Source organism: Pterocles gutturalis, unplaced genomic scaffold, assembly GCF_000699245.1.
Source record: "Pterocles gutturalis isolate BGI_N339 unplaced genomic scaffold, ASM69924v1 scaffold31490, whole genome shotgun sequence".
Classification (NCBI taxonomy): domain Eukaryota; kingdom Metazoa; phylum Chordata; class Aves; order Pterocliformes; family Pteroclidae; genus Pterocles; species Pterocles gutturalis.
In genome coordinates, this window is record NW_010144404.1 from 1 (window position 1) to 18,985 (window position 18,985).

Consider the following 18,985-nt stretch of genomic DNA (forward strand, 5'->3'; position numbering starts at 1 on the left):
AATAATATATATAATATAAAATATAAATACATAAAAAGCCAGTGAATAACATATATTTTCAGAAACAAGTTCTTTTGCCATTTCAATCATATCATTACATGTTTATAAACATTCAACATTATCTTCCTGAGACTGTTTCATTCTGTATCTACGTTAACCAGTGAAAAAACTATTACATGATAAAGATGAAATTGGGATAGCAGGGAACGGAACTCCTTGATTTCCTGTACTTGAAGATCAAAAGTAGCAATGCCTGGTTAACTTGATGAAACCTACTCTAATGCCAGGAGAAAAATTCTATTTACTAGACCATGAACACTTAATAATTTGGAACAAGTGTAAAAAGATATTTAAGATAAATAACTTCTTTTATCTGAAAAATTCCTTCCTTGGATTGTTAAATGTCACTTCAATATTACAGGTCTCAACAGCTGTGCATTATCCAAAAGCATTTAAATCAGAAAACAAAACTGCCAATTAAACTAGCATAACTAGTCTTTGCTTTAGACAGGAAGTAAATTAAAAATCTCACAATGAATGCTCATTAAAGAATAGCACAACCTAGTATTTCTAACATTAAATATTACAGACTGTTGCTATACACATTAAGAAGTCTTTTAACACAAGGAAACTGCCTGTATCTAAAAGAAGGAGAAAGTAGCTGTTGAGTCACAAATCTGTATCCAACTTCACAAACCATTTCCCAAATACAGTCAAAATATGCGTGATTACCTTAAAACAATCAAACAGGTGATCAAGCTGTTCAGGAGAGAAATCCCAAGCTAATTTTGCAAGGAGATCATGTACATTTTTTACAATGGCTTCGTGTTTTCCTGCCTGTCAGGAAGACAAAAAGAATCCACCAACATTTGTAGCAACACATATTAAGTCAAGCAGCAAGACATCCTACATAATTTCTACAAGAAGACTGTTTGAGGTGGCCAGCAAGAAAACCTGATGCTGTGGGAGCAGCAAGGCAAACTGAATACTCACTTCACTGGGAAGTCATGGAATATTTCCCTTGTATGCGTAAGTATCTAAGGGCGCTCTGTATGTGTGCACACGTATTTATGTACAATATAAACGCTGTGGTGTCACAATATTTTTTTTTTAACAAAATCATTGTGGGACAGTAGACAATAATGTCTAAAAGGGTATTTTAACTTACAAATCAGTATTTTAATTTAATGTAGTTTTGAGTTTTTTGGGGGTTTTTTTTGAAAAAGACTCAAAAGCCACTTCCTCAATGAATTTCATTGAGGTGTTCTAGGCTGTAAGTGTAGAATAAAAAAGGTAAAACAAATGCCTAGAAAACAAACTCTGATGTAATCTTGTAAAGTATTAAAAATGCACCCATGAGCAGTTTTAAAATTAATTTCTTTCTAAAACCTTGCATTAGTACTTCACTTAAAAACAAAAAAGACTAATAGCTTTGTTACATTAGTTTACACTGTATATTCTTTATAGTGTGCCATAAATTTTTCTTAGAAAAAAATTTATTTAAGTAGAAACATTTGTTTTCAAGTTATGGGTCAGATTAGGAGAGAGGGAATTACTAAACTAGTTATATTCCACTTTTTTTTTTATGATTTTTTTATGATTTTGCAAAACATACAATTTTTTTTCTCTGATCAGACCATTTACTGGATAGAAAGAAAAACTGAGCGCATACAGGTCACAAAGAGTACCTACAATATAACAAATAAAAGGAGAACTACGCACAGCCGCTGGGGTGGCAGGGCAAGAAGACTAAGGTGTACAACAATCTCATCTTGGGAGGTTTTTAACAGATACAGGGAAGCCCTTAAGAACAGAAAAGGCCAGGGAAGCAGTACAAGACAGTAGGAGGACATAAGGAACCTGGTGTGCGAACTGTCAGCTTGCTGTGCTGAAATAGGGAAGCGCGTGTCAAAATCTAGTTAAATGTTCCTGAATGTAAGTAATGAGACTCCAACACTAATCTCTAATTTTATTTCTTGTCCAGATGAATCTTTCGCTGCAAGTCATCAGGCTGCAACTTAATGCTTGCCTTTAGAGACTTCCAACATTATTCCTTTAATCAAATATACTTCTATTTTTTGAGCACTTGTTTTGTAAGACAAGAAAACACTTCAATAAAACTTGAAACTTATGTTCCCTTCTAAATGCAAAAGCACCATGATTTTATTATTTTTCACTAAGTACTTATTTTTACTCTAGTAGGATACTGAGATTCTCAGGGTAACTCTACAATGTCAACTAAATTTGTTCATGCTCACCCTCTAAAACCAGGCGGTAACATAACAGCTCTAGCTGAAAGCAAAACCACACCATTGCTGCACCGAGCCAGAGCTAAAATAGCCTGCCTGTTACATAAAGCTACACAGTAAATCAACGCTTCGCTACTGAATTTCATGCTTCAGCTGCTCTTAGAAGCAGTCATTTAATAAGAACTTCTAAAAACTACTAAACACAAGGAGTAGTGAAGGTGGTAAAAATCATTCCGTAATAGTAGATTTTGGTATTCTTGCTTTTGTCTATTTTAATTCCATAGCCAACGCCACAATGAAAAAACTGTCTACCTGAACAATACTTACTAAATTCAGCTTTCACATACACAAAAAAAACACAGGGCAAACTGCAGCAACTGCACCGTGGCAACTACCAGGTATGTCAGAACATGGGAGATTTATTCCTAAATTTTTTGGCAACTGGTGGGGTTCACTACCCCTATCTTTAAGGGTTGTACCACTTGTTCACACTTTTCTGGAAAGGTAAAAAGTTTACCTTAAACTAACTTATCCACATGTCTCATTTCCAGGCACTATGAGCAATATAATTGCTTGGAAGACTTTCTTCCAAATTTCAGCTTTTTTTTCCTTCTTATAAAACATGAGGCTCTAGTACAGCTAATACAAGCCTACTAACAGCAAACTTCTCAAAGTGGTTTTTTCCCCCTACAGACTTCTTAAAAAGAGAGCCTGGAAAGGTCTACAGACCACAAGTTGAAAACTAGCAGTATTATCACAGACCCTAATTCAAGTTTTCTGTGTATTACTCTGTTACGTGATGTAATTTTCTGGACTTAGGGATAACAAGAAAATAAAGACTTTCTTGAGTTTCAGCCTGTGCAGCATTGTGGTTTGACCCACCCAGCAGCAGCAAATACCACACAGCTGCTTGCTCACCCTCCCCCCTCCCAGGGATGGGGCAGAGAATTAAAGAGGTAAAGGGAAAAGAGACTTGTGGGTTGAGATAAGGACAACTGAATAGCTACACTACAATAAAATTGAAAATAATTATTATAATAATGACAGTAATAGTAGTAACAATAATATACAAATATACAAATGAGTCATACACAGTGCAACTGCTCACCACCCCATGATCCCGGAGCAGGCAGAGACCCAAAATTACACCCCAGAAAAGAGTCTGAGAGCGTGTGAGAGTCAGAGAGAGAGAAGAAACTTCCAGACAGATCCTGATCTATATACTGGGCATGATGTGCATGATATGGAATATACCACTGGCCAATTTGGGTCTCATCCTAAACCTAAGGTCAAATCCTAGGCTAGCAATTGGGGCTGTGCTCCTTCCCCACTTCTCCTGCCCCTGCAGACACTGGCACAGCAGAGAAGCTGGAAAGTCCTTGACTGTCCTGGCAGCAACTGTAAACATCAGTATGTTATCAGCCTTCTCCTCAGCACAAACTCAAAATACAGCCTCTTATTAGCTACTCTGAAGAAAGTTAACTCTGTCCCAGCTGAAACCAGGACAGCAGTTACTATCAAGCTGGAAATGAAGTCTAGAGATTACAAAGTTAGTTCAAACACCAGAGATCAAGTCAACCCTTCACTACATCACCTGTAATCCCAAGTGCTTCAAACATAACTTGAAAATAGCATGCCTAAAAATAGAGACACCTGGATAAATACACTTAAGCCAAATTGTTACAGTTTCAGAAGACTGCAAACACATACAAACTAGGGATATAACTATCCAATTCCTGTGTTACCCCCCCTTGTCATGGTATAACCCTGTCTGGCAACTATGTACCACCCAGCCGCTTGCTCACTCCCCACCCCACAGTGGGATGGGGGAAAGAATCGTAAGGGTAAAAGCGAGAAAACTCACGGGTTTTGATAAAGAGTTTAACAGGTAAATATTTTGCTTTACATACATAGCTCTATATAAGCTACTATGAAGAAATTTAACTCTATCCTTGACAACACCAGTACAGCCCTCTACCTTGGAAACTGGATTTAGCCTTCCCACACTTGAAAGACTGGCCTAAGGGCTTCCTTGTACAATTAAGTTAGAGTTTAACTACCAATTACTTATGAACAAGGATATATGTACTCTCACTTGGTTCTATCCTAAATTGACCTTTCATTTTCTGTCTACTCAATAATTAATAATTATTCTGCTCTCCAGCTGCTCTTTATGTGTGCTGAACTCATACGGCCCACAGCTAGGAAGTCCAGTTTCACTGATCATTTAAGTAACTCAATATTGCAAAATGTATAATTTAAAAAAAATCATTACAATACAAAAGGAAAGAATGTGCTCTTAAACAACTTTTAGAACAGCCATTATTTTAAGCCTTATTAATAGCACTCTGCCCAGGAAAAAATTATACGTCTGTGGTGAACTCAGATATTAGAAACAATATTTTGAAATGCATTAAGGATATGTAAGTCATAATGTATCACGTTCTTTCACAATCTAGACTTTGCTCAACATTGACGGTTTTCTAATACTTAAAAAGGATAATCTTTGCACCATGCTCTGAATTGTTCCTTTAGACTTTACATAAACGTGTAGTTGATCTCTTTTACTGAGGACATTTGAGAAGACAATTTTGAGATCCTGAACCCCAAGAAAGAACACCATCTGATTTCAAAATTTTCTTGAGTTTTGTCTAACAACAAGCAGAAGGAGCACAAGTCGTCGTTTTCTCAATACATGACACAGAACAAGAACCCTCCTGCGCAGTAGCAGACAAGCAGTTGAATTCTTTACCTGTGCAGCCCAAATGTTGTCAAGATCCTGCAAAGTGAGGGCTTTCTCTTTGATGACAAAACGAAGAATTTTCTCTAACTTCTCTACATATTGAGGTTGATGAAGACTATCTCTCAACACAATTGATAAAATATTATTCTGCTGGATCCATTCCTGAATATAAAAAGAAAGTAGTGCCATCTCAAATTACTGAAGTGCTGTCACCAATATTGAAGCTAAAAAGAAAAATTTCAACCTGTTACAGACTAATGACTTCATATACAATAATCTAATTAGGAGAAATTAGAAATATGGGGCACAAGAGGAAGGTATTTATCTCTAACTTTCATTTCCTCTTAAAAAAATAATTCAGCATTTTAAATAATTCAATATGCTATTCGCTGTGATATCTTAAGGGGAAATATTTTTTCAGGCATATTAAAATCATGAACTCGAAGCATAAAAAATGTTCAAACAACTTCAAACATAAAAAACTAATGGGAAGAATAGTTAAATGTTCTCTTCAAGGAACAAAATTCTTCTCTTCCAAGTCACAATCGTTAAATATCAAAACCAAACTGTTTAAGATACTTCTAGCTTTACTGGTATGCCTAAAGCTTATCACATAAAAGGGGTAGGTTATTTAAGTACTGCCACCTATAGGGTTTTTTAAAAATGCTTCTAACTGAATTAAAGGAAAATGTTCAAGCCTTATTTAAGTAGATGTTTGGGTTTTTTTTCAGTGGTGTCACTGACACAGTCAGATTAGTCACTTATTTTTTGTTCCAACTGAAGCAAAGCAGTGCGTGCTTTGAGCACTGAAAAAGAAAACAAATGTATACAGCATCATACCTTCTAACAGTGTCCTTGATTACAGACTTAAAATATTCAAGCTAGTCTCGTGAAACACTTAAAACTAGAAGTTTTCATTTAAAAATAGAGGTCTTGTCTGAGATGCCAAACCATAGTGAGCATGTAAAGGGAGTCCTATTTCTTCCTATTGCTTTAAAAAGTCAAACTGCAGTCACTCTTTTTGTCAGCAGCCGTTTTGCAGATTATAAACCTCACAACAAGTAGCCAGTCACAAAAATGGGGCAGAATAGTGCAAAAATCACTTAACACAATTAAATTTCACAAAGATTAAGAGAAAATTGTCTTTAAATAAAACTTTAAATAAACGCTCATTTTAATAGTACCCTACATACACACTTAAGCATGAAACAGTAGTCAAAATATGTAAATATTAAATCAATAAATAAAAATGTGCTATCTAGAACTTTCTGTACCAAAGAATCCAGCTTCTGAAATGTGAAAAGCAGAGTAGTCACTTAGAACTCTAATGAGAAAAAAAGTTACTTGAAGCACAAACCCCAGACTAGATCCTTATCTAAATGAACATTTGATTCTTAGGTACAGGTGCACTAAAGTTTCAAACTAATCACACTTGTTTTGTCTAGATTTGGTTTTGGTTTTTTGGGGTGTTTTTTGGGTTTTTTTTAAACACTATATAAAAAACACATGCTATTCAAGGATCCCTTTTTAAAGCATGTTTTTTAGCAGCACTGAAAATTATTCTCAACGGTAGCTTTGAAGCAAATACAGCAATTTTTTACAGAAAGACCACTATTAAAATAACTTGTTACCATGATATGATGCCTACTGTTTATAACACTACATATGAAAAACAGCAGTGTGTGCAGGACCCATAATAGATACATACTTCTAAAAGTAAAATAATCAGGAGGAAGAAAATCTACTCAATGAATTTCAGTGAAGAGGAAAACTTACTGCCATTCTTTCAGCTGTAAGCCATTCTTCCTCTTCAGGATTACCATGTCGATGGGTATAATATGACACACTAGATATTACTTTGTTAACTTCATTTAGTGCATTCATTTTACCATTGAAAGAAGAAATTTGTAACAACCTGTAAGAGAAATTAAATGTAAGAAGCATGAAAATAATGTCAGAAGTAGCATATAATATTTAGGAGTAGCATCTTACCTCAGTATCATTTTTAACCTAAATATTTCTAAGTTTTTTACGGTTTCTTCTTGTCCTGGAACTCGTGAAGCTAAATTCTTTAGAGATTTGATTATCATTGACAGGGCATCATTTTTGGCTTCATTCTTTGCCTCTTTTTTCAGTTCATCATCTGTTAAATTTTCTAAAAATTGTGGAACCATTTCTATAATTGGAAGGAAATATTTCTTCACTGTATGTAATGTTAGAAATTCGTAACATTGTCCAAATGGCCTAAAAAGAAAGAAAAAAAGGATCAAAGTGCCATAATCTGTAATTGTGCAATACTACAATAGTAAGAAGCCATTCATTCAAGAAACTCGAGTCTATTTACAAGCCTGTGAAATGTTGAAAGTAAAGACAATTAGTTAAGAGACAGTGAGGGGAAGTGCTTCAAGAAAAGATGAAGCTTTGTGCTAACGTAATATTTTATTTAGTCCAACTTTTCAAAATAGGTAAATTATTATTTTTAAAAAACTTACTTGATGAGAGCTGCAATTATCTGAACATTCAATGCTGATCCACTCATGAAGCGATCATGTAAGATCTGAAATCCATTTAATGTGCCAAACTTGTTTATAAGATCTACTAGCCAACCCTGCAATATAATAAGCAGTTATTTTCTGACATGTACAAACTACCATCTAGAAACACTTTCAAGTACCTGCTAGTAACAAAAGTTGCTTTAAAAAAAGTCCTTACATAATAAACTGTTAGAAGGCAATAGAACTGACAGTGAACTTGTCTCTATAGCTTAAATATTCAGTTTTAAGGAAATGCTTAGAAATAGGCAACATGATCTTTCCCACTATCATGTTAAAAAAACAGATGCTATATATTAGTTATTAAAATTATTTTATCAAATATTTAGCAATAAAAACAACTATACTTCAGGTTCATCTTTGTCTGATAAGTTACTACAGAAAGCATGATGATTCCAGTATTTTTTTCTGGTTCTGGACGTGATAATGCTGCATATCAAAGCAGTAAGAATGCAAAACAACATTCTTCTAAACACAGCTAGCAATGCAAGGAAGTCCAGCAACACAGTTATTTATCTTTGGTTCTTACATATCAACAGGTAGCAGTTCTACTACAAAGAAAAAAAAAAAAGGAAGAAAGCAAAAAAATATAATATGGTTAGCTCCTGAAGTTGTACCAATGCTATTTGGAACACGATTCTGAAGAATTCAGACCCAAGAACCAGAACAGATTACTAATCTGTTTGGCTGTTAACTAGCAGCGCAAACAAACAAAAAAACCCCACTCAAAAAAATCCCAACCAAACCCCCCCCCCCCCCTCCCCAAATCAAAACAAAACAAAAAAACAAAACCCAAAACCACACTGACTAGCAACCCATGTCCAATTAAAAACATTTCTCCCATGACCGGAAACCACAATGAAAGGGAGAAATTTCTACTTCATCACATCACCTTCTCCTCAAAATATGTCACCTACAAAACCATGTTGAGTGAGAAGGTAAATCCATCAACTGGCAAATACAAGCAAGCCAATTATCATAGTAGGAATGCCATTCCAATAGAATTGTGCCAGCTTACTGTAGAAACACATGACAGTCTGGTTGTGGACCAGAGACTGAAAGAGCCAGAACAGGAAATTTAACCGATCATTATTTAATGTACACATCAAAAGCAGCAGAACATCTTAGCGATATAGAGAATGAATGTGGTTTTTTTTCCCCTCTAAGAACACTTCTCTGTGGTTACTGTATAATTAGGTAACACTGCATAGAACTAAAAATACAGGTCTGAAAATGCTCTCATACCTTTGGTGATCGTGGGTCAGGAGGACGGGCATAAAGTTCATCTTCAGCAAGCTGGACTCCTGCAGGAACTGTTTCTGAGGGACGAGTACCATTGTATAGATGGAATTTGCAGTGAGGATTTAAGGCCATGGCAAGAAGTTCAAGAAGGGGAAACCAGTCTTGGGACAGCTTGGCCACACAGAGTTCCACTAGTCGATGAGTGTTGTTAATAATACATCTCTAATAAGAAAAAAACAACAACCAAGAATATGGCAGGTGACTGTACAATGAATATGAACTATAAACTCTGAACTATTTGTACTTAGCATGCAGAATTGCCTAAGATTTTTACAACAACGTATTTCAATTTGTACCTCCTCCAATAAAGGCCTTAAGCAAACTTTAAACTATTTATTTTTAGCTAAAAATTAAATTTAGGAAAAAGACACAAATATTTCTGGTTATTTGAGGCATGCATGAATCACCACTGAGCTATTAACTTGTCCTTCTTTTACCCATTTCTCTCACAGACTTTAATTTGCTTAGGAAGATCTTCACAGTTTCTAATTTGGCATGTGAGTAGCTATCCAATAGGCAGTTTTTATATTCCAACGGCTGCTACATTTTGAAGTTAGCAGGTTGCGAAAAGCTTTTACTGAAAAAGCAAGTTTTTATGTCCTAGCATGCACATAAAATAAGCGGGTCTCTAGACACCAGGCCAAAGACAGCCTGCCTAAGGAGAGCTGTAGTACTGAACATACAAAGTTCAGTTCCTCCTCATATCATCACTCATGTTTTATCTCCTTTCAAAACCACCACAGGCAATAAGATGAAACAATGACAGAAGGATGACTTAGGGGGTCCAAAGCCACATATACAAGAGTTCTCCCAGTTCTCTGTACAGTTTCAAAAATTAGATTCAGTCTCTGCAGTCTCCTCATAGTCACAAAAAGACAGTCTCCTTCCTCATTTAAACTACTATGCTTTCAGAAACACAACTTTAACAACTTACATGAATCTCAAACTTCCAGCCACTCACTGCCTCATCTGTAAGGATTTTTGTGAAAGATATTGTTAACCCATCTCGAAAAAATCGCTGGCATGCTTCACTCTTGACATCAAGGCCTGTTTTAAAATAGAAAGGAAAAAGAAACTATTAGATAGGCAATTTCATTAGTTGTTACATGAACTTTTAAATATTGAAAGTAGTGATTTGGACTTCAAAAGTTTGGTGTTCAAAGATTCAGAATTATTTTAAAAAGAGAAGTGTTGGATTAAGACAAACTTGCATAAGCTTGAATGCACAAAAACCTGACTAACATTCTAGTAAAGCCACCTCCAAAATTGCACACCTTTAGATAATTTTTAAATTATTTTAAAAACATGTGATAGCGTGTTCTTTTTTTTCCGACACGTGTAACACTCCAAGGTATAGTAGCAAAAAGTACAATCTTTATCTTCCATTCTTCTGGTATACATTGTTTATGTATAAACTATATGTTTATGTATAAACTATAGCAACTCTTATTAAATAAGTCACTACCAGTAAAACTCAGCAAGTTAGCAGAAGAAAGGGTGAGACCTAGTCAGCCTCCCAGACACAAGTAACCTGCAAAAATAAACATGAATCCTTCTGTCTCTCACTCTCACTTGAAGTACAGTTTCTTGTAATTCTGGTGCCAGGACCCAACACACCTAGACCCCAACACTGCGATAAACCCTTGCAGCAGCCGTATGTCAAGTTTAAAATTAAAGAACAGTGCTCCATACTTTTCTTTTAGCTATTTTAAAACTCTGGAGTGATAAATAACTGAGTATTTCACGAAATCTGTGTTTCCCCTTCAAAAGTTCAGTTAGAAAATATAAATAGGGCTAAAAGTCAACAGAAAAATATATTGAACATGTAACAGTACACATGGGAAATTATGAAAGCCATTGGACACATTATTGAAAGAAAACTGTGACCTGCCTGCATAGTCTATTTACAGAAAAAGTTTAATTTTAAATCAGGGAATCTTAACATTCAACAAGCCTACAGCATCCAGATTCACTAAAATGACTGCCACCACCACACACCCCCCACAATGTCCTTACCTCTGACAGTAAGTTCCAGTGGTTTGGGAAAGATTTATTTGGGATATCAAATTAAAGTTCCTCATAGTCACAAACAACTGTGCAACAGAGGTTCATTTCAAAAGTCGTCACAGAACATCTGTCACGCTTGTTAGCAGATACCACAAAGGCTTTCCAAACTCCTGTAACAGGGCTTGCTAGCCTGTACTCCTAGAGTGGGTGCAGCTCTCAAGCAACTCCAGTAAAGCAGGAATCTTTGGAGAGTCCCTGCCACCTTTTTGAAAACAACTCCAGTGTTCCATCTTTTTATCACTAGCAAAGGTACATTATATACATTAAGTGGCCAAGGATAAAAAACTCTGCATTATCTTCCTATGTAGCTTGCAGTCTGGATAGCTGACATCCCTACATTATATAGTAAGTGCGAAGGCCAGTAACAAAAGGCCACAAGCCACAGCAATGACAACATGACGAAAGAAGAGAGATGGGCACTGCCCAGTAAACAAAGGACTTTGTTAAATTCACTCCTCAAGGAGGTAAAGATGACAACTTCACCCCATACAAAACAGAGGACAGGGAAGGCATCCAAAGTGGTCAAACTGACCTAGGGGAAATGTGCCTTTACAAACCCAAATGTAACAGTGAACTTAATTCTTGAATACAAACTTAAAGCAGCACTCAAGTGATTTTAATGTTCCTTGGATAACCAGTATACTGCAATGAAATATCTCTCAAACTTTAAAGTACTTCTTGGACCACCCCATCCCACAATGGTTAGCCAGCTTCAGTCAGCAACACATTTCAAACCAAGTCCAGGAATACCAAACCAGAGTGTTTCAAAATGCACTGTCCTTTCTCTACTTCATTGAATTTGGAAAGAGAGGGAAGGTGTAGAACCTGAGAAGATACTTCTATGACTCTGGATATACAATCACGTTCTACTTTCTCCCACAATGCTGCATTACTGACAAAACAATAGATGACACTTACAGAAGGAGCCAAGGCTAGGTGTCCACAAGGACTGGAGTCTCATCAAAAGCAGGGTACAGGAGTCCCAGAAGACAGCAGGTTGGGAGAGGAAGCAAGAGTAATCCAAAGACAGTGAGAAGAGAAACAGCAACTACACCAGACACCTGGCATCTACTGTTTGAACCAGATTCAGTATCACTAACTCTCAGGTAAGACTGCAAGCAGCTATTTTTATCCCTGTTGTCCAAATTCTGAGAGCACAAGATATGGAAGAATACAAGAGGCAAGTTAAGTGCATGCAGCCCTAAGTATCTAGAGAACAGCTGGAGAAATGGATTACGCAGTGAGAAAAAAAGTGAGTATGAAAGGAAAAAACAAGGTGCAACATACAGTATGCAGGAGCTACGATTAGGGGACCAGAGGAAGAATAGAGGGACATTTGATTTCTGTACCTGCATTTAAAAGCGATCTGTTTGCCAGAAAAACCACACAGAGTGTATTAACCCTGTCACAAGAGCAGAAACCCTCTAGGTCCACAAAACTTGTCAGTCCAGATACAACTGTAGATGAACAAACTCTGATGCATCTGAAGGGTATTCAACGGTATAGGGTTGGAGCACCAAGGCCAAGCAAAATCACTCAGCTCCTCTTCTCGAGGACTTTGGATTACACAACTTTGTAGCTGCAACCCCAGAGCTGGGCTGGCTCCACAAACTGGTGTGATACTGTGCCACTGAAGCCTCCCCAGACCTGGAGCACATAAGCCTTTCCGTGGCTTGGTAAGGGCTGGCTCAGGCCCTGCAGAACTGACAGTGACCCGGGGCCAATAAACTTCAGGGAAACCCACACTTACCCATGGGCACAGTGGCTACACATGGCACTCACAGATTCCGGCAGACGTCCAATAACTCTTCATCACCAAGAGTATGAGAGTCTTTCTACACCAAGACATTGCACTGGCTCTGCTGTAGTCATTTCACTGAATTGGTTCTAGCCCAAGTACCTGGCTAAGAAACTTTGGAACCTGATGACACAAATGCAATGTCCTTGCTATAGATAGATGGCTAAAAATAACCATTTCAAGAAAATGCAGAAGATACAGCTTCAGCCAGGAACTCAAGAGTGGTCCTACAGAAATGCAGATGGATCATCCAGAGAGAGATGGCCTTTAGAAAGGATGCTGGAAACATTATTACACTGCCTAGATTTTGGATCTGCCTACAATGTGTGCTCAAGCACACATGCACTTTTTTTTTTGAGGCCGTAGAGCCCGCCTCTCACCTCTTTCCCACTTTGTAAGCTTTTGTAATTCATCAAAAAGGAAGATTTGGGTTTGAAGTTGAAGGTTTAAATTGTGCAGTGAAATGTCATTTCAGTTTAAGTAAGGTACAAATTCTAAAAGATGCTTTGCATCTTGCTTGTAGGTGTCACATCAGAAAGTTCTGGCAGTATTTTAAAAATTGAACGTAAACATCAGGAGCAGTAAAATCCACAATAAAGGCGGAGCAGCACAGAGCTGTTGAGGGGATTTTGAAAGAAAGAGCGGAGAATATTCTAGCCTATAAAATCCTAAAACCATATTTCTTTTTTTACTTTTAAATTTATAGCACCCAACTCACTATGACCTTTATTTCTGAGGCAAATTTCATTACTCAAAACACTTCGTAAGTATTCCAGAACTACTGGGAAGATAAACAGTCTTGCTATTAAACTCTATTTTTCAAATAGGTTTTCTTCTATTAGCAAGGAACTCCAGACCATCACTTGATAGTCTCACGGCTTGCTTAATGAAAAATAATGCATTGATGCCTACACATAAAAAGATAATCTTCCATAAAAAAATGCATCTGCCAGGAATAATGGAAGTCACAGTCTAGACAGGATTCACACTGCTCTGTCAAATTTGCTCCTTGCACTTGAAGGTGGTAGTGATGTCATTTAATTCTTACTAGTACTTACCATTCAGTTCAATTACATCCCTTTCAATTTCAGCTCCTGAAAGATTTCAAGAGTGTGCAAATACCATTCTTATTTTATAGACAGGGTCGCAAAGACAGCAGTTACCCCAGAGTCACTCCAGAATGCCAACACCTATGGCCAGTGACAATGTTAGGAATGAAAGCTACTTAAGAAGCCCAACCACTAGAAAATGGTACTTGATAAAAAAAAAAATCAGTGGGCTCTTTTTGGTTTTGTTCCTTCACAATCTAAATGAGTTACAGACTGCAATATAAAATTTATGTAATCCAACGGCTGGTTATTTTTCAATTTCTCCTTTCAGTTCACCCTTTTGAAACAGACGTCCTCAGATTAAGAAAAATGCCCATAGCCAGGTAGCAAGGTGTCCAATTTTAGATCTTGCTGAGATAACGGAACACATTTTCAGTCTACTAAAAATGTACACAACAGAATCATTTCTATTACTTCTCCATGTATACACAGCTCTGAAACAGTGTCCAACAAGTTCTGAACTACCCGAACAGTGTCAGTCACACCAAGTAAGCACCCTATCATATTGCTTGAGCACTCAAAGTTATTTTAAAAAGAACCCTCTTAGCCATCATGTAACTTCCAAGTACCCAAGGAAAAAAATCTAGGATGCAACTATAAAGATAACACAGTTAAACAACTAGTTCTAACAGCTTTCATTGTATTCTCCTTAGCCAATAGTCCTTGTGTACGCACGCACACACACACACAGGAATTCATCTAGAGAGCAAGAGGAAAAATAAATAAATGGCAACGCAGAAGCCCTTTTCAGAATTGGGCATCAACAACAATAGAGATCAAACTGCATAAAGCAGATTAACAGATTTCCATTGTTCTTCACAACTTCCAGAGGAAAGAGAGAAGTCTTTGGGAGCTTTCAACTAAGTCTGACGTTTTGGAGAGTATGTTGATATTAGGAGTAGCCAAAAATCTCATTCTGCTCTCATTACTTCATTGCATTGACAGTTTTTTTTTTGTTTTTTTGGGGGTTTTTTTGTTAAAGATGACTTAACAGCTGGCAGTACACCCATCTCCCCTCTCACAAATCACGAGCACTGTTCCAACAGCCCAGACACATAGATGGCTGCACTTTCTTTCCGTAATTCGGCATTTCTTTTGCTCCTCAACAGACGTGATCACTTGAAAATCACTCACCTTAGGATTCCTGCCAGACCTAGCTACATGCCAAGAAGTCAATTCCAAGCGCAACTATGGCTGATAAATCAGCATTGGCAACAACATGTCATTATCCTATTTTGGATCACAAGGTTGCACCCTAACTTTTGTTTCTCCATAGAGTGCTCCAAAGCAAAAAAGACTTACAGAAAACAAGATAATCCAGAATATCATGACCACAATGCACTTTTTATTCTTAAAACTGCTTAAGAATAACCTTTATTAACATGGAAATGAAGTCATCCTGGTCCAGCTAAGCAAAAACAAGGAACAAGTACTTTGTATGTCACTATATTTAAAATACAACTAGCTGACAAGTGTAGGTCTCCTAGAAAAACATTTTGATCCGACTTCTGCTATTATTCAAATACTGGGACAATGAATATTGACCGAAACAGGAGACCAAAGCAACTTCCCAGGAGAACAGAACTTTGCAGAACACATGACAAACTTGTCAATCTGAATTGTACAATTTAGCAAGCCCATACACAGTCCTGATACGGAACCCTCCTACTTCCAAGCAAGTCAGGCACAGCCAGAAACATGGTAGAATTATTAGTCTGAGTCATGCTGTTTCAAATTCTAATTTTTCTCTAATATTCTCGAAAGTACCTGTGTGACAAATTCAAACAAAAATGTATGGCAAGACATTAGGAAAGCTAGGCTAGTAACTTGTTTTTAAAAAACTACAATTCTTTGAGTTTTGGTATCTGTTATAAAGACCAGACCCACTAGGTCTGGCATCAAAGTGAATACAGAAAACAGGTAGGACAGGAATAACAAGATTTTTATTGCTGTGAGCTTACTGAACTTCCCTACTCATGCTAAGGCACCTAATTTCTAACTGCATTGATGGTTTTGCATACCACTCTGACACAATCTTCAGGACCAAGGTTGTAACAAGAAATAATTAAAAAATTTTAACCTCCACCAGGGATTCAGAAGAACAAGAAAAGACTTTAACACACTGGCCCAGTAATAATTGTCTTTTCTGCTTACCTTTTTTACTTAGGTCAATAGCAGCTTCTAGAAGAACTTCTAATTCCCCTTTCGGCAATACTGGAACAACCCATCGAGGCCTATATTCAAAACCAAAACAAATAGCCATGCATTTGAATTGCGCTTCACAAAAATCAAGAATTCTTGCCCCTTTGTAATGCTTTTAATATAGCGTAAGAATATACATTTTTCAGTGGCCCTGATGACCCCATTTAAAAAACTAACAAACAAAAAAAATTCTAATTTGAGCCTCTTTCTCTTTACAACTCTGATCCAATAAAAAAAGTATTTCAAGAAATCCAGTGAAACAAAGATGTTCCGTTGTCGAGATACTTGTATAAATAATCTATACCCTCTGAAAAACTGTGAAAATACCTGTTGATCATGTCATCCAACTTTGCCAGGTCTGTGTGTGGAAACGCAGGCTCCTCATCTTCAAGCTGGGGTGGAGCATCTCCTTGGACCTGCTCCTCAGGCGGGGTAGCTGGGGAGTTCTCATTGGAAGAATCAGGTGAAGAAGTCTAAAATTGGTAGGGAAAATACTTTAAATACTGCCTGCACTTACATGCCACTTATTTTGATATTTCTCCTTCACATTGTGTTTCAAAGAATCACTTGAAGTACCTGTCATCATAAAATATAATAATTTTATTTCAGATTAACAAAATATAGAGCATAAAGTGTGCTATATGCTTTCTAACTTGACCATTTAAAAATTAAGCTACTTTCCCAGACTACTACTTTCAGCAGACCACCTATCTGGAAGGTAAAAATAAAGACTATACATATGCTCCAGTTTTTACAGATCTTCTGCAGAAAATATTACTATGTTAGGTAGGACAAACTTCAGCAACAGCACAGAAAAAAATTATCATGAAAAATATTTTCTAAGAGAGTTTGCTAAAAATGAGTAACACTACTACAGCTGGCTACTAACCAACCTCCAAGAACATGATTAGTTATTTTAATGGGCCATTTTAATTAGCCATTTTAATGGACCAGGCAAAATACAGTGGATTTTGTAGATGCATGCTTATTTGTATATAGAAATAGTATGAACTGGCAATAATAAAAGGTTCAAATAAGAACAGGAAGATTTAGGAGGACAAGGGAGGGCCAAAACCTCAAGACTATTTTTCACATTCTGTACTGTGTCTGGTTGGCATGGAGTTAATTTTCTTCACAGCATCCTGTACGGTGCTGGGTTTTGGATCTGTGACCAAAACAGTATTGATAACACGCCAGTGTTTTGGCTGCTGCTGATATGTGCTTGCATGGATTCAAGGCCTTGTGTTTCTCACTTTGCCCTCCAGGCAGTAAGTAGGCTGGGGGTAGACAAGAGGCTGAGAGGGGACACAGCCAGGACAGCTGGCCTAAACTGACCAAAAAGATGCTCCATACCATATAGTATCACATTCAGCAATAAAACAGGGGAGAAGTTTTTTTTCCATGGTAGTTGTTCTTAGGGACCAGCTGGGCATCCATCACCTGGTGGTGTGTGTGTTTGCACCACTTGTTTCACCTCCTACCCCTTCCCTTATTAAACTGCCTTTTTGTTAACCCATACAATTTCTCACTTCTCCCTTCCAATTCTCTCCCCCATCCCGCTGAGGCGGAAGGAGTGAACAACAGGGTGGAGACTTACCTGGCAGCCAGGGTCAGCCCATCACACATGTTCCAAACAACAATTAATCCTCAGGAAGTAACAACCATTAAACCTTGTGGTACTAAACAAATATAATCTTCATACTAAATTAAATTACAAAGTGCGGCTTTTCTTTTAAATGGATTTGGCTGCACTGTTTAAAAGCATATTTTCCAGTATTCCGCCCCCCCCCAAAAAAAATCATCACATTATGATGTGGTATTTCAAAGTTTTTGTTTGTCTTTTTGAAAGCAGGATAACCTGTTCCACAGAAAGGTGCTAAGTTGTTCACAAAGTCTACTACAATGAACAGAGACACAGATGAAGCTGGTCTTAAACAGCTGATACCTGCTTGTAAGCTTTTTTATCCAAAAAGTGCTTTTGCAGAACTGAGCATGAACTGTAACTCTCAAGAGAGTAACTTTACCAACCTGTGGCACGTAAGCCTACAATACGGTTTTGAGGAAGCTTCTGATACTATTCTAAGAATGCTTCTTATCCAAAATACATATGCTTGAGAGAACTATGCCACTGCCTGAAAAGGGAGCATCTTTTTCAATGCAGTGCTCCCTAACAGTATCTACTTTGCCAGTAGCACCACCTCCACCTTGAAAAATATTTTTTACTTCTAGACACACACGCAAAAATATCTAACTTAACTAGACATCTCTAGGAATATACAAACTCAAATAATTCAGACACACTCTAACACCCTGATTTTTAGACAACTTGATTGCTAATATCATACCTGATTCTGCTGGAGGGGAGGCTGGGACTGTCCATCAGGAGCCTGGCCCTGGCTATCATTCCCTCCTACTGGAGAGCCACGAGTCGTGGCTGTCATACTCGACACAGGGCAGATCTTTGCAATTTTGTCTGCTTATGTAGTTGTTGTGAGAGAAGAAATTATAGTCCACTTAGTAAAGTTGAAGTACCAGCGTATGCTTGTCTTAAAAAGCTCCAACTCAAGAATATGCCATCTTGCAGAGACCATTGCATAACCTGAAAAAACAAACAAACCAATATGCTATATTGACACATCCATATAGAACTAATCCATACTTTGAAAAGAACACTACAAAAACAAATACACTGCTATAAATAATCTTTTATTTTAGACTTAGTACTTATTTTTATTGAGTACAACTAACATCAGAAGAAGGTAACATTTGAAAAATTTAATATTATTTTAATCTTCTAAATAAAAGCTACACTGATAATTACCTCTGTACCACTGAGAAAACGACACACATCCAAAACACAGCTGATACTCTCTGCTGTGCTTCATTGCTACCTTAGATTCTCAGTTTGAATCCAAAGTGCTGACAGAGGTCTATGTAGAAATGAACTGCATAAGACCGTAAAC

At 37.1% G+C, this 18,985-nt stretch overlaps 1 protein-coding gene across 1 annotated transcript; it reads right to left on the minus strand.

Annotated features, from left to right (window-relative positions):
* Nucleotides 1-732: 732 nt before the first annotated feature.
* Nucleotides 733-18,624, minus strand: LOC104460594 (probable ubiquitin carboxyl-terminal hydrolase FAF-X; the record flags this gene model as incomplete). The annotated part of the gene is made up of 10 exons (XM_010085092.1): nucleotides 18,368-18,624; nucleotides 16,350-16,495; nucleotides 15,975-16,054; nucleotides 9,781-9,893; nucleotides 8,790-9,008; nucleotides 7,485-7,600; nucleotides 6,985-7,236; nucleotides 6,769-6,907; nucleotides 5,002-5,154; nucleotides 733-837 (listed from the first exon to the last, which is right to left on the minus strand). Coding segments are annotated over exons 1-10 (1,419 nt in total), but the record flags the coding sequence as incomplete, so codon positions are not given.
* Nucleotides 18,625-18,985: the final 361 nt, after the last annotated feature.